The sequence below is a fragment of the Sycon ciliatum genome, chromosome 11, assembly GCF_964019385.1.
Source record: "Sycon ciliatum chromosome 11, ocSycCili1.1, whole genome shotgun sequence".
Classification (NCBI taxonomy): domain Eukaryota; kingdom Metazoa; phylum Porifera; class Calcarea; order Leucosolenida; family Sycettidae; genus Sycon; species Sycon ciliatum.
The window spans coordinates 9047288-9063198 of record NC_088653.1 but is presented as its reverse complement, the minus strand read 5'-3'; the positions used below and the strand labels follow the sequence as shown (position 1 = coordinate 9063198).

General features: G+C 46.4%; 1 protein-coding gene across 1 annotated transcript in view; it reads right to left on the bottom strand.

The window, feature by feature from the left end:
- The window catches only part of LOC135827329 (uncharacterized), a 350751-nt gene that overhangs the window by 243949 nt on the left and 90891 nt on the right, over positions 1-15911 (bottom strand). The window contains exon 6 of the mRNA XM_065339849.1: positions 8374-8472. Coding sequence (XP_065195921.1) covers positions 8374-8472 — 99 coding nt within the window. The remainder of the gene's footprint in view (positions 1-8373; positions 8473-15911) is intronic.

The window sequence follows — 15911 nt, the reverse complement described above, 5'->3', positions numbered from 1 at the left end:
CGGCTGAAAAGACTCGTTGTGAAAAACGGGTATCAGCTTATCTTATCTCTCTTCTGAGTAAAATGGTTTAAGATAAATTGTGCACTCATAACAACAGCAAAAATGAAGAAAGTCAAGTTCCATAACGTTTTCTTGTGACTGTCATCAGTCTTCTCGTCGATTGTTGAAGACTCTTTGTTTACCTAAAGCTGCGAGTGATTTTAAGTATCAGGAGATCGGGGGAAAACTGACGGATCATTACAAGGTTCAAACATCACGATCGAGCGTGACTCACGCTTCCAGGAACTGTAATCAACTTCCGACCGAGTCAGTGACTGACTTTTCCCATCAACTGCAGTGCAGTGCTGGAGACTGCAAGTGTGAGAGCCATTTGGATAGAGCACTATCGGACCAGTTCATCAGTGGTTTGCGGAGTGTTGCAGTGAAACGATTAATTCTGGCGAAGCCAGACGGAGATGGCGACACATTTCAGAAAATCAGTAAGATTACTCCGAGTGAGAAGAGTGCGGCAAAGTTTGCTGCAGAGATGTGTCCTGGCACTACGTCTCTAAATGGTGTCAAGTCGTCAAACTCGAGGTCGAGGCGTACCTCTACTGCCACTTGTACTCAAAACCGCACACCAGCAAGGTTGACAAATCATGGCATGCCTGGTGTAACGAAAACGTGTTACCGGTGTGGTTCAGAGAGTCACTCGGCAGACGGATGTACCCACAAGTCGACAAAGTGCCGTTTCTGCAAGCGCATGGAGCATCTGGAGCGCGTTTGCCGGTCGAAGAAACGCCAACAAGATACCCATCAGTTGGATGACGACACGATGTACGATGATGATGATGATGATGATGATACTGGTGAGAGTGTACCGTTGTTTCACGTGAGCAATGTATCTCAGTCTACTGAAAAGGGTTTTAATGGTCCACTGTTTGTACCGGTCACTATGAATGGTTTAGTTGTCGAAATGGAATTAGACACAGGCAGTGATGTGTCAGTTTTGACGAAAAGTGATTACAAAAAATGTGGTGGTGATAAGCGTACATTGCAGAAACCAAGGTTTCTGCTAAAAGGGTTTTTCGGTACTAAGATCGAATGTATTGGGGAAACTACAATGTCAGTTACGATTGCCAGGAATACCGAGAATGTCCTAAGACAGGTGGTTGAAAACGACGGTCCCTCCTTATTGGGTAGAGATTAACTGAATGTTTTGACACTACCTTGGAAACAAATGTTTGCGGAAAGTGTTCACCGCATCCTGGGTACAGATACAATCAAGAAAGACTTCCCTGCATTACTCGAGCAATCGTCACTGGGTAAAATGAAAGGTGTTCAAGACACCCTGCATGTAGATGACTCAAAACCAATGTTCTTCAAGCCACGATCTGTGCCGTTTCACATCCGAGCACAGCCGACCAATAGTACGCAATTTTAAGCAGAGATAGTAGCAGCAAAACAACTAGGTGAGGAAGCTGTTCCCAGAAAACCAGTACACGGCACTCCAGCAAGCGTTCACCACCAATGCACGAGAGCTAAGAACAAGTTATTATTCCTTTTCAAGCAAGAAGCGCATACTGTAAAGTCGCGGACAAAAGCCGGGCCTATAAGCATATAAGCCGCTTTCTGCATCAGGCTACAATGAAAACCAGGCTTGTATGCAAACCATGCTTATATGCACCAATGATATGCGCGACACGCGTACATCTAGCACTGACTACCGGCGACAGTTTTACTATGCACCGTACATCGCACATGCACTCCTGACCTACCCGATCCGCGCTTGCATAGACGCCAGGCTTCTATGCGCGACAGGATTATATGCATTTGACCCGTTTGATTTTCAGGCTTCTACCCGCGATGTGCTTGTATGCAAACCCGGCTTTTATCTGCGATTTTACGGTATATGCGATTTGAAATTATGAAAATTCGCGCATTATATTGCAGTGCTTAGACCAGTGTACAAACTATCGTAACTCCGTGAGACATAAACGCATAGCAACAATAAATCAACCGTTGGAAAGGTCTTGAGCTCATCTTTCCGGTGATAATAACGTTCTTCACGATAGTATAAAGATTCACTGAGCGGTGATGAACACGGAAATCAAGGCCCAGAGCGAACGGGAATTTTTTGTTCATGACTTTTCAATTTTTTGGTGCGTACCAGGGGATTTCCCTTTGGCACATCTCATGCTTGATAGGCATCAAATGAAGCGCTGGGATCTCTGCTTCGCAGAGCAGTTTGAACGGTGAGACTCGGTTGAATTTGGCAAGATGGCGAACAAGAACGTGAAATGGAGTTGTGGCGTTCCGAGGGATGGTGGAGTAGTTTGGAGAGGAGGTGGAAGTGGCAAAGTGTCTATGTATGGCACGTCGCATGCTTGATAGGCATGAAATGAAGCGCTGGGATCTCAGCTTCGCCATGCAGTTTGAATTGTGACAATCGGTTGAATTTTGGCAAGATGCCGAACAAGAACGTGAAATTGAGTTGTTGTGCCATTCCGAGGCACGGTGTAGTAGTTTGGAGAGGAGATGGAAGTGGCTCTGGTGTGTCTATGTCGCTGAGGGCTACCAGGGTCTATTCGCTTGGTCCTGATCTTTCCAACAAGCCCAGGATGATGAAATCCGTCAAGGTGGAGTGAAATGAGAATAAATTTCTTTCGGACCTGTGCGCGCAAACTTCACCAAGAGAGTCAGTGCGCTGGACAGCCGGCCTATTGGAGAAAAGGGGCCCAGCATGCAAAGGGTTAGGCATGAGGGGGATAAACGTAGGCATGCAGATGGATAAATCCAACGCAGGTTCTCAGCACAGCAAATTTGGAATGACAATCAGTACCTGTATGTCAAGGCCTTACTACATCGACTGGAATGGCAGGACTGCTCGGTCTGGTTGTGCTTGACCAGCTGCGGTTACACCGCGGAGTTCCTCCATGTGGAAACAAGGCAGCAAATCGGCAATGCAGTTAGAATGGCCAGCAACGTGAGCAGCAGTGATGGTGAATTTAAAGCGGGCGCACACGAAGAACAGCTTCCTGAGGGTCCTCACTGGCGGTGACATGAATGTGGCGGAGCGGATTCAATCTACCACAGCCTTGTTGTCACAGTGCATTGTGATACGAAGCTGGCACCATTCCTTGCCCCAGGTGCAGCAAGCTGTGACCAAACCGAAGTGCTCCTTCCACTCAATGTTGTGAGCGAGTTGCGCAGGCAACTAGGTTCCTTGAAGCCAGCGGCCGCTGTAGAAAGCGCCCCAAACCAGTGTGCCGCTGGCATCAGTGAACAGCTCCAAGTCTGGAGATGGTGTCCTATCTGGGAACAGCAATAATGACTTTCTGTTCAGATAGACGAATCGTTCTCTAATGGAAACTTGCTTGCGTTGTGAAATGTTGAGGTAGAAGTGACCGTCTCGGAACATGTCGATGCTGTTCACGTTGATTGTCTTGTCCTTCAAATCAACGAGATTTCCCCTCTGTATCTTTTTCTGCTCACCCTGTTGACGGATTCAAATCTGCTAGGATGAGAGTATATGTAGAGGTAAGCGTTTCTCCGAATGTGAGGTAATAGATGAAACGGATCGGATAGGTTCTGATTTGATTGCGGACCCACGGGCCCTCTGGCTCCTGAAGGACCTGGGCAGATGATTCCTTGGGGGCCCACAGGACCTCTGTTTCCTGGAGGACCGGTTGCACTGATGGTTCCTTGGGGACCCACGGGACCTACAGCTTCTTGATCACTTTGCACACCACGTTCACCTTGTGGGACGTCTTGTCCATCTTCGCCTCTAGGTCCAATCTCACCTTCAGGACCGACTAATCCACGTTCTCCAACTTCACCTCTGGGACCTTCTGGACGAGGTATTCCTTGATCACCTTTTTGACCGCGTTCACCACTTTGCCCATTAGTTCCTCTAATTCCAGTCTCACCTTCGGGACCGATCGATCCACGTTCTCCACGTGGACCATCTTCACCTCTTGATCCATGAAGCTGACTGAAAGCCATCCATTTCGAGCTGAATTTCTTGTACATGATGAGCGTGGTTGCATCGAGATAGAAGTCACCATTTCTCCCTATAGAGTTCAATAGCATGCCACCTCCGCTAAGCCATCCCAATCCCCGATCACCACGAGGACCTTTCATCGTGCGCACAGCGTCGATATCGTGGTGCAATCTCGAAGATGATTGACGGATTTCATTCTTGACCCAACCGACAGGGACAGCACATGTCAAAGAGCTATCATCGTACGCCTAATTACAGATGGAATGCTCGTTCATGTCAAGGTTAGCATTCATGGACACGGATCTGTCTGTTTTAACGTGCAGCTCATCAGCTGCTATGGCTTGATCTGTGTAGCGCGTAGATCTGTTTTCCACATCTTCCACTTTGCTCTCATCGGCTTTCTCATCATTTTCAGTTTCTCCACATTACGAACCAAGGTGTTTTCGGTGTCATCGTTCCCCACAACCGATTGCATCTTGACAATGTCATTCCGCATGCTTTGCATGTGTTTGAGGGAGGCCTCGTCACCATCACTCCTATGGAAATGCGTAGCCCAGTACGCCACCTTCACACACACACACACACACACACAAACACTGTACTAATTATGATAGGAAATATTTTCTTTCTCAAAAAAACTTTATGATGCTCATAAGAACAGGTAAACAATAGGCAATGCACAGAAAACAAGGGCCACAGTCATCGTGTTGATGAGTGGACCATTCATCCTCCTCCTCGATTGAGCATGGATGTGTTTCATGAGGAAATCTCGCGCTAACAACACCTTCGCACGATCGCCTTTCCGTGCCAGCATGTCCAATAGAGTCACTGAATATGCAAAGGTCATCTCCAGGGCAACGATGTCGTTTGACGCATGACTCCATAAACCTTCCATGATGCCGCATATGCAACTTTCAAGTCGTTCAGCTTGTTCACGATCACCATCGCCAACAGTAAAGCTCACAGCATACTTGAGAATGTCAGGTCTCTTCATAGCAACATGTTAAGCAGATGTCCACGTGTGAAACAATGTCGAATCACGAACGAACAAATGGTCAATGTCATGACGAGTCTCCGAGCATTCACCTTCATCCTTTGCATATGTCGCAAGAACATGGTCAGCAACTCGTACTAGCAGGTGATTGATCTTGTCATGAATGACGCATTCCTTGATGGTGTGCAAATGAGATGACCCTGGTTCATCTTTCCCAATTCCATTCTTTTCACATCCTGCAACCCATTCTCCACTAGTAGCAGTGGGGGATACTAGAGTCCGAAGAGGTAAGGCAGCACTCTTCCGTGGACGTACTACTCGACACGACACCACCCATACTTGTTCTTTAGAAGTTTTTTTTAATGAGTATCATGAGATATTGCCGTAGAAAGTAGTATAGGATAGTATAGGATAGAATAAGAATGAATGATCAGCTGTGTGGTAAAGAAGGCAGTTCATTAAAGACTTATTGGAAGGTCTCTACCAGCTGATCGTCTTGTTGGACGACGACACTTCATAATGATGTGAAGCTCTCAGTCAGCTGTTTCAGTTCCGTGATAGAAAGTGTCATGTGTGCGTCCAGAGCACGATGAAAACATCTGGGTTCCACGTTGATGCAGATGATTGGAGCAACAGCAAGACGTACCTTAATCACTTGCTCGTCAGTGTCGAGGGAGACTGCCCCGGGGTAGATGAGTACATCTTGTTCCACATCCAGTTTGATCGAGCTGGTCGGGACTAGCTTGTTTTCACCGTTGATGTTCACCCGACATTGACCGTCGGACGAACGTGATGTGTAGAAGTTGGTCTTGATCTTCTCCACACGTCCACTTCGGAGAGTGTCACGGAGCGATGGACAAGTCTTGATCAAGTTCGTAATGATGAACTCTTTGGACTCGTTCAGTTCGATGTAAACTTGTCCTTGAGCATCTTTGCGGGCTGTTGCCATACTACCACAGGCTGGCAGAGCTTCCGAAGGGAAGTACATCTTATAACCAGGTTTGTAGAAGGATTCACCCGATAACTTGTAGGACAGCTGCATATCCTCCTGAAACCCATCCACCACAATTTCTTTGTGGAGCTTGGTAGAAGCAGGTAATACATAGCGACGCTTAGCCGGTACTGGCTTCGAAGAGAGCACAACTCGAGGAGGGTCAGCAGGAAGAGCGGAATTCTTCTTCATCTGTCGCTCGTATAGGGAAGCCATCTTCTAGGAAGTGAAGTCAGGACAACTCACGATGAACGAATGACTCAACTGCAGGACAATCATTCGTATTTATACGAGTCAGAGAGGGAGGTGGATTGAAATGATAAGATATGTGTTAACCAATCAGCATCAAGCCCGCCCAAAACATTTGACCAATCAGCATCAAGCCTGCCAAAAACTTTTCACCAATCAGCATCAAGCGCGCCAAAAACATTTGATCAATCAGCATCGTGCCCGCCAAAATCATATCTCGTTATAAAGATTCCTTACATGATACCGCCACCTTAGTGAATTGATACAGTATGGAAAGAAGATCACAGTCAAACGTGTGCATGTTCTGGATCACGTGATCAACTGAATAGGTTTCCCAGCAATAAGCAGCAATCAATGATGTCATAAGAGATATATCAGATGGGGATAAAAGCAGCAAATTCGAACGCAACGTGAACAGTTGCAATGAAGACTCCATCCTGGTCGACTCCATGAGATGCAGTATGTATAGGAGTGGAAAATGCTGAGGAAGAGGTTTCATGATTCGACTGAACCTCAACCAGGATAAATTGCTATGAGGTAAATAAGAATGCAGTTTACGTAATGCATCCACATTCGTATCGTCTACTTTACAGGATAATGCTATAGCATAGTTTGTACTCTTGTACAAACAGGACTTCTTCATCGCACATATCTGCTCTCGAAGAGGGTGTACACGAAGCTGATCGGATAAGAGTTCAGTTTTCGAAAGAAAATGCAAAAGATGACGATCCACACCACATAACCGCTCATCTGCAGCGTAAGGCTTCTTCATCAAACTACATCTCTTATGCACATCAACTTCAGGTAAGTAAACCACATCCATGACAAGTCCACAAGAAGAACATACGTATCTTCCTTCATGAACAACATTATCGAGATGATGACACAGTTTTCCTCCCCTTCTTGATCTTCTTCTTCTTCTTCTTCTTCTTCACAAAGTCTCTTTTCACGTACATAGGCACGTAAGATCTCAAATTCAAAAGGTGGGGTACAATCCACCCTTCACCCGAAAAATCATTTTTAACGTAAAAACCAGCGCCCGGTTTTTACCCCAAAAATGGGGTACTATCAATAGAACCCCATTTTTTCGGGCTGGATCATGTACCTCTCACAGAACCGGCTTTATACATACTACTGAGATCTATCGGCAACAGAAAACTCTCAGCTGTCGTCTTGAAGAAACCCGAACGAACGCGACCCAAGGTCCTGTAGTCGGGCTATATCTCAAGCTGTATTATGAGCTTGTAAAATGCACTTCAGCTGGGGATTTGTCCATTTTTGCGCGTCCCTAGCCAGCCAGGTGCTATGACCAAAATCATGCTACCGGAATCCAGAGGTCTTTGCAAAATCCCAGTGCTCTACGATAAACTTTGAGGGAATTGCGTTGCGATGTGTATTTCGCTAGCAATTGACATTGCTTCCCTCACTGTACATTTACGTTGATGCTTGTCATGTCTACAGGAAATGTATTACTTATGGATAGAGCCTAACAGAAAGTCAGAGATAGTGAAAATCGACCTACAAGTTATTAGTGGAGTTATTCAACTTATCGTGGGAGAAGTATGTGCAAGAATGCCGATTTCGAATTTTCTGAGATCAGTTCTAGTCCTTAAGGATTGGCAAGAGAAAAGGCGGCCATGGTGGCCCTCCTCATGGCACGAAGCTCCGCGCTGTGCGTGCCACCATTTTTGACAAGTGGACTGCTGAGCGTGACAAGGACCTTTCGACGGGGAGTATGAGAGATGCAAAGATGATCAGGCAGGGATGATGTGGTTAGGTGCAAGGTTTGTGTGCAGTTTCCAAGGAAATTGTGTTCGTTCATATCGTTCGGTCGAGAATTAAAAAAATGTTGCCTTTCAGCGACATGTGAGGCAAAATGGCAAGTCCGGGAAGTGTCAGGACATTACGTCAGTACGACCCTTATCACATGGCCTGGAACTCAAAACGTGCACATGCGCTTGGTTACAAGCCGGGGGGAGAGGGGGGGGGGGGCACAATCCAAGGGAGGGCTATATATTTTTTTCACATGCTCATAGAGACTGGGGCACTCTTCAACATAGAGCACTATTCAAGAGAGGGCTCTAATCGCGAAAGTACGGTAATCCTTCTTTTCTGCTCCCACACAAACAAGCATGCACGAGGGATATCCTGACTTACCAAATCTTTCGCTTCCAACGGATGTCCAGCATTCAACAGACATTCTAGTACGGACACATGACCTCCGGATGCTGCAAGGTGGAGTGGTGTCCCACCAATCTGGATGTAGCATCGTTAATGAATACAAACCATGTACACACAAACACACACAAACACATACACATACATGCATACACATGCAGATTCATACACATGCACACATACACGCATGTGCGCGCATGTGCATGCGCACACATGCACACAAGCGCGTGCGCACACACACACACACACACACACATACATACACACACACACATATACATACACAAACACACACATATCTCATAAGTTCGCATTTTTTCTAAACGTAAGGCATTTCGAAACGGGGGTGTGGGGGGGGGGGGTAGCGCCCTTTTCGAATAGAAAAATGACAGTTCGCACTTTTTTTTGGAAGTGTACAACACTGTGCTGTCCATGCGCTAGATCGCTTCAGATAACTGTGTTTACATGGTTTAGGTGTGGATCTACCTGTGTTTGCAGATCAGCTAACCCTTGCACTGTATGCATGCATGCAGGCTACTCAGAGGTGTCAAATGTCACACCAGCCTGATCAAACGGTGTACCTGGCCAGCTTTTTATACAGCAGTACATTGACATTGTACACTGTACATGCACAGCTGTTATGGAGGGGGAATTGGAGGAACTACATGTACATTTATGTGTGTACATGACCATTGATGACTACACGTCATTGATTGTTCTTGTACTCAGTTATGAATAGTAATAGGTTGTTCATTTGACCGGACGAGACCACACGACGCTTGCCGATCACAGCACGAACAGTTCATCAGCCACACTCCACGAAAGCAAGTAGTAGTACTCCTGACAAGTCTTGTTTCGTTCCATGGAGATAATAACAGGGAACTCATCAGAGGAGAAGCAGTTGTTGAATGAAGGGGTTTAGCTGAAAAATGCTATTATTTTTATAGAAAAGATATTGGCGCACTGAGGTGTAAACACTCAACTAACTCACATATGTGAAATATCAACACAAAAGGTATAGTGCAGAATGGAGGTGTTCTGAACCCTACCAGACACAACTATCACAAGTGCTAAATCATTCACACCGAGAAGAAGAGGTACACAGGAATAGGTTGCGCTAGCTTACACGTCACAAATGGTACTGAGGTAGTGACAAAGATAGGTGAAAAGTAGATGCCAAGTGAAAGCCAACAAATCATGACGGACGTCTAACGTCACATCTGAAGATATCTGAAGATGTTTTTCAGTAATGAATGTAACTACTGGATGCACTACAGTACTTCACTAGCAAAACATTCATATCCATGTACATACCCAATGCTGTACACATATACATACCCAATGCTGTAGACATGTACATACCATAGCATGAGGCATGAACACAGGTACAGTAGATCTACACAGATAATGTGCGATAAGACCTTCAAATAGAGGGGGGGAGGGGGGAGGTAGGGGGTAAAGTCTATTCGAAATGCGATACTTTTTTCAAATAAAATGAGAACTTATGAGATGCTCCCTTAGTTAGTAAAGGCAACACCGGCACTGGCATAGAGAGTTCCGCATCCTTATGGATGAAGAATTCGTAGGGAATTGATGCCTTCTACAGTGAAACCTGTGACTAACAACCACCCCTTGGGGCCAGAGAAAGTGGTCTTTAGTGGCAGGTGGTCCTTAATTACAGGTTTGCACCACCCAACCATGTATGAATGTGAGACCTTCCGTGCCTGACGAAGTGGTCTTTAGTACCAGGCTGGTCGCTAGTCACGGTGGTCTTTAGTTACAGGTTTTACTGTACTTAGCATCTGAGATGGGTTGGTCTTCAATTAAGTTGGTTATGGGCTTTGAGTAGTATCAGCTCCAGTGCCGGTTCAGGCAGGTCAGCGAAACTGGGGGGGGGGGGGGGCTGGGGGGGGGGGGGGAGGCGGGTTACTTGGACCCGTTTGAAAAAAGAATTATTAACGAGAGAGCTTGGAAGCTCAGGGCCATACACCATGCTTTTTTTGCCTAGCTCATCATGCATGTTATTGGAACTGATGGACATATTTTTTTCCATTGATTGGTTACATCATTGTTTTGCACAAACGATACAATCAGTTTGAATATGAGTTAGGCAAAAGTGATTGCAGAATTTATTGGGTTATATAAACTTTCTCTTTGCATTCGAGGGTAATACAACACCGTCTACCACCTTGCTGACCTAGGCAAAAAAGCATAGAGATGTTATGTATAGATGTTGTGTATAGAGGTGTTATGTATTTTTTATATTTTTTTAAGACATAACCAAGGATTCGAACCCGCATTATCGTCCGGTGTGCATTACCCCGATACACTTCGCTTACATACTCATTCTTCCAAGTTGCTTCACGTTATGATCTTGCATTTGAAAGCCCTATTTGAATATTGTGGCCAGCTGTCTTTGATCAAGGGCGTCACACACGGCACGACCACTACCACCATGGTCGTACCACTTTTCGTCCAGGATAGTCCGCCCAATTCATCGAAAAAGCAATAAAAAATTCAAGGATCTTCGGACTTGTACAAAACATCGCAACAAATTACTTTCATTGCAAGGAGGAGCATACAGACTTGATGCCTAGCACTAGCAGTTAGTTATTGCCCAAGACTCCAGGCGACTATCCATTACGATAGGCGGTTGGAGTCATGGGTAGGACCAACCAGACGATGGATTCCTCACGGACGCATTCACTGAAAACTTGACAGAAACAGAGCTGAGCTGGCGGCGATCACTGGGTCCAGAACTAAAAATGTCCAAGATCTACCGTGTTAAAATGGCGATCAGCACGGTCAAGAGACACTACATGTATGTCACTTGTCAGGTACAACATAATTATATTCTTTCCACAACGACACCTACCTAGTACTTCTGGCTCCTGACGATCTACTGCAAGCTAATGCGAAAATGCATTACACCCGCGAAAGCCGCGCTTGTCAATGGAAAAGGGAAACGCTTCATTCTCCGAACTAGAAAAGTGTTTGGACTGCTGCTCCACGGCGGCAAAATATTCTGCAGCTGTTCACCGACACGACCCGCTTCACCCAACGATTTACGATCGTTTCGTTCTCCGAGTTTTTTGGTAGCAGCAGCAAGAATTGCGTCTGCGACGACAGGACGAAAGTCTCTCGCAAACTAAAGTCCTGTTGCCACGAAGACAGAGAAGATTCCGCAAGCCCTTTCTTCTGCTTCCAGTGTTGTAGCTCTTCGGTCCACTGGCAGATCTTTCGATCCCACCGAATAAAAAAGGATCTTCTTCTCTCTCTAAAAACAACCAAAGTATTACTTTGCGACTGTCCAGGCCGGCCGTGTACATAGTGCATGCGACACTGCGGACTTGTGCAGAACATAACATACGTTTTTGGACAGCGGCTGGTGCTAGAACGGGCAGCACACTTGTACTTCGGATTTTGCGATTTTTCGAGGGCAATGGGTTCCTTTTGCCTTGCTTGGCTAACTACAATGTACAGAAAATACCCAAAAATCCATGAGAAGTATGTTTTTGGAGTATGTATGTTTGTCTAATAAGTGCTAGGGGAACCCTCCTTTGCGGCTGTAGAGTGCTAAAACGTGGCCTGTTAGCCGAAAAATCCTTATTTTTTTCTCAGGGGACACCCCCTACCCCGTCATACCACTCACAGAAACCTGTGACGCCCCAGTTGATGGTACGGTACGGGACAGGCACGGGATAGCGCCAGGTATCTTTTCCGTTTGCCCTTCTAGGCTTCTTCCGCGACAGCTCGATCGCCTTTCATCTCTGGTGCGGGTGTAATCTAGTGACTTCACACATGCGTTATAATAGACGAATCTTTTTTTCTGGGTTCGTGAAAAGGGCCACACGTGCAAGTCAGCTCGTGTGAAGTGCATGTTATTTAGTTGGTACGTGCAGCGTTTGGGACAGGGAGACTTTTGCTCCCCGAGCTTGTGTATGCAAATAGTGTTTACATCCACCATGACGGCTACAATTCCCAACCATACCACGACGAATTGATTCGCTACATCATTGTACTGCAAAACGTTCCATCTGTTCGAATAGCATGCATGATGAGCTAGGCAAAAAAGCATACGGTAGGACCCTGAGCGAAAGAAATAAACTTTCTCTTTGCATTCGAGGGTAATACGACACCGTCTACCACCTTGATGACCTAAGCAAAAGAAGCATAGGGATGTTATACATTTTTCATTTCTCCTATTTTTTTTCAGAACATGACCTGGGATTCGAAACCGCACTATCGCCCTGCATGCATTCCCCCCGATACACTGCGCATATCTACTCATTCTTCCAAGTTGATTCACATTACGATCTTGCATTTGATAGCCCTGTTTGAATATTGTGGCCAGCTGTCTTTGATGGTACGGTACGGGACAGGCACGAGATAGCGCCAGGCATGCCGACGGCACAAACACACAAAAAGGGAATTAAAGCTGTGTGGACCCTGGCTAGCGCCAGACGTTACTGAAGTAACGTCTTCTGCATATTGAGAATATAGGGTAACTACATAAAAGCTGTGCTAGTACTCGTTAGCTTTGTACTGCAATCAAGACTGACGTTATGCGCTTTGCTTTGCTGCGTAATTACAAATGACACCCAGCGTGTCTTTCTGAAAAGAAAACACATCTTGCTTGCCCCATTGTGTTCCTGCAGACAACAGATCGTGCTTCAGCAGTGTTTCTTTTTAGTTTTCCTTTTCCTTTCGTAACATTGCTGTCAGCCCGAATGTCACCTCGACACTGTATTTCTTCAGCATACCTGACCTAACTGTAGACACTGTGAAGGCAATGACTTGCCAAGCCCTCCGCGGCGAGCTTTACCAGTGCGGCTTGAACCCGAAAGGAAATAAAAGTATTTATATTTTTACAAGACCGTCAGCTGTCATAGTTATCCCATGGTAGTGAGGTCTGCTCTGGCCTCGAAAACCAGCAACATGACAGTGCGGACACGGCTCGCGAGCCCAGGAGCCCGACTGGAACAAATGTCTCCTCGACCAGGTCAGGTGACGCGGGCTCAATGGACCTCCGCGCTCTAGTATGGGACGAGGTACAGTCGACTTTTTCGGCCCCTATTGCTGAAAGTACTATATGTTGCACCTCACGCAAGGCCAAGGCAATGCAACTGCTGCCGCCGCTACGCCCGCCCAAGGCCCACGCTCTTGCAACCCGCCCGTTCAGCCACCTGCACCAGCTGTGCCCAAGGCTGTGCAAGAATGTATCTTTCGAGGGACGTTCGTAGATATTTCAAGTTTGTTTACTGATATCTTCCATCCCACCCCCACCCCCCGAACAATCCGGCTGGCGCATAGCCCGAATAGCGATAGCCAGCTAAATATCGTTGAGTGAGATGACGCGAAGCAGGTGTGTCGCAAGGTTCACGATATAGCTACCTGGCTCGAGGCCTGTACCACATACATGTTTGTTATCACGGCTGCTGCCCCACATTGCACTGCTGAACTGTTTGTGTACCCTCAGTTTGTTTGTTTGTTTGCCGACCAATAGTACACAATTTCAAACAGCGATAGTAGCAGCTAAGCAGCTAGTTGAAGGAAGCTGTTCCCAGAAAACCAGTACACAACACCTCAGCAAGCGTTCACCACCAATGCACGAGAGCTAAGAACAAGTTATTATTCCTTTTCGAGCCAGGACTGCATATATGCACTCTGACCTATGAAAATTCGCGTATAACGTTGCAGTGCTTAGACCAGTGTACAAACTATCGTAACTCCATGAGACACATATGCACCGCAACAGTCACTAAACCGTTGGAAAGATCTTGAGCTCATATTTCCGGTGATATATTGTTCTTCGCCGTAGGATAAAGATTCACTGAGCGGTGCCAAGATGAACACGGAAATTACTCCCCAGACCGAACGGGCATTTTTTTGTTCATAACTTCGCAGTGTTTTTGGAGCGTACAAGGGGATTTCCCTTTGGCACGTCTCATGCTTGATAGGCATCAAATGAAGCGCTGGGTTCTCAGCTTCGCAGTGCAGTTTGAATCGTGAAACTTGGTTGAATTTGGCAAGATGGCGAACAAGAACATGAAATTGAGTTGTTGTGGCGTTCCGAGGGACTGTGGAGTAGTTTGGAGAGGAGGTGCAAATGGTCCTGGTGTGTCTATGTCGCCGATGGCTACCATGATGTAATCGCTTGGTCCTGATCTTTCCAACGAGCCCAGGATGATGAAAATCCGTCGAGGTGGAGTAAAATGAGAATAAATTTCTTTCGGAGCTTTGCGCTCAAACTTCACCAGGAGAGTCAGTGCGCTGGACAGCCGGCCTATTGGAGAAAAGGGGCTCAGCATGGAAAAGGTTAAGGCACGAGGTGGATAAATGTAGGCATGCAGATGGATAAAATCCAACGCAGGTTCTGAGAAGGGTCATCACTGGCGGTGACATGAATGTGGCGGAGCGGATGCAATCTACCACAGCCTTGTCACAGTGCATCGAGATACGAAGCTGGCACCATTCCTTGCCCCAGGGGCAGCAAGCTGTGACCAACACAAAGTGCTCCTGCTATGTAGTGTAGTTATTATATGATGACTACATGTTCACATGTCATATGGGCCGTTGAAGTCTGACGTCACAGCTTCTTGACAACGCGTAGTTACTGTGCCAAGTGGTGACAAACAAAAGTCGCGAAATCGGCACTTGTCGTGTGGACAGTGCCAGCAGCATGCAATGAACACAGCTACAGCATCATTTTTGACCGAGGAGCGCGAACGAGATTATTTTATTTCAAATTAACTGCTACTTGTCGCCGAGCTTGTAGTTTTCGCTTTAGCAAGAAGGAGAAGCTGTAGCTGATTTTTTGATTGGCCACTGCTGTGCCTGTACTGTCATCCGGCTTTACATGTAGTCGCCGGCCAAGAAGCAATGATGGGTGTCTCCGTTATTTCTATCGCAGCGATTGCTGATTTCTTTCAGTTCTGAGACCTACCAACTCCGGATTTGTTTCCTTGTCCAGCGGCAAGCGAAAACCAGAACTCCTATCTCTCAGGTGCTGGTGAACACTGAGCAGGAAAACACTGCATGATGGCTAGAGAGCGAATGAGAAACTTCTTAGTAAAACAAAAATTGAAGTCGCGATCTTGCACCATCGCGCCCCTGTCAAAGTGATGCCGTGACCGCCGGAAACACGACAAGTGCAGGTGACGTGACTTTTGTTTGTCACCACTTGGCCTTGTAACGACGTGTAAGTACGAGTTTTCAGGCAGTGTGACGTAAGCACTTCGACAGCCTAATGCGTATGCGTAAGAAAAACATGGTCTTTCCTCTTGGTGACGTGACGCACGCTTTTACGCTTTCAGGAACTGTAATCAACTTCCGACCGAGTCAGTAACTGACTTTTCGCATCGACTGCAGTGCAGTGCTGGAGACTGCAAGTGTGAGAGCCATTTTGATACAGCCCTATCGGACCAGTTCATCAGTGGTTTGCGGAGTGTTGCAGTGCAACGATTGATTCTGGAGAAGCCAGACGGAGATGGCGACACATTTCAGAAAATCAGTAA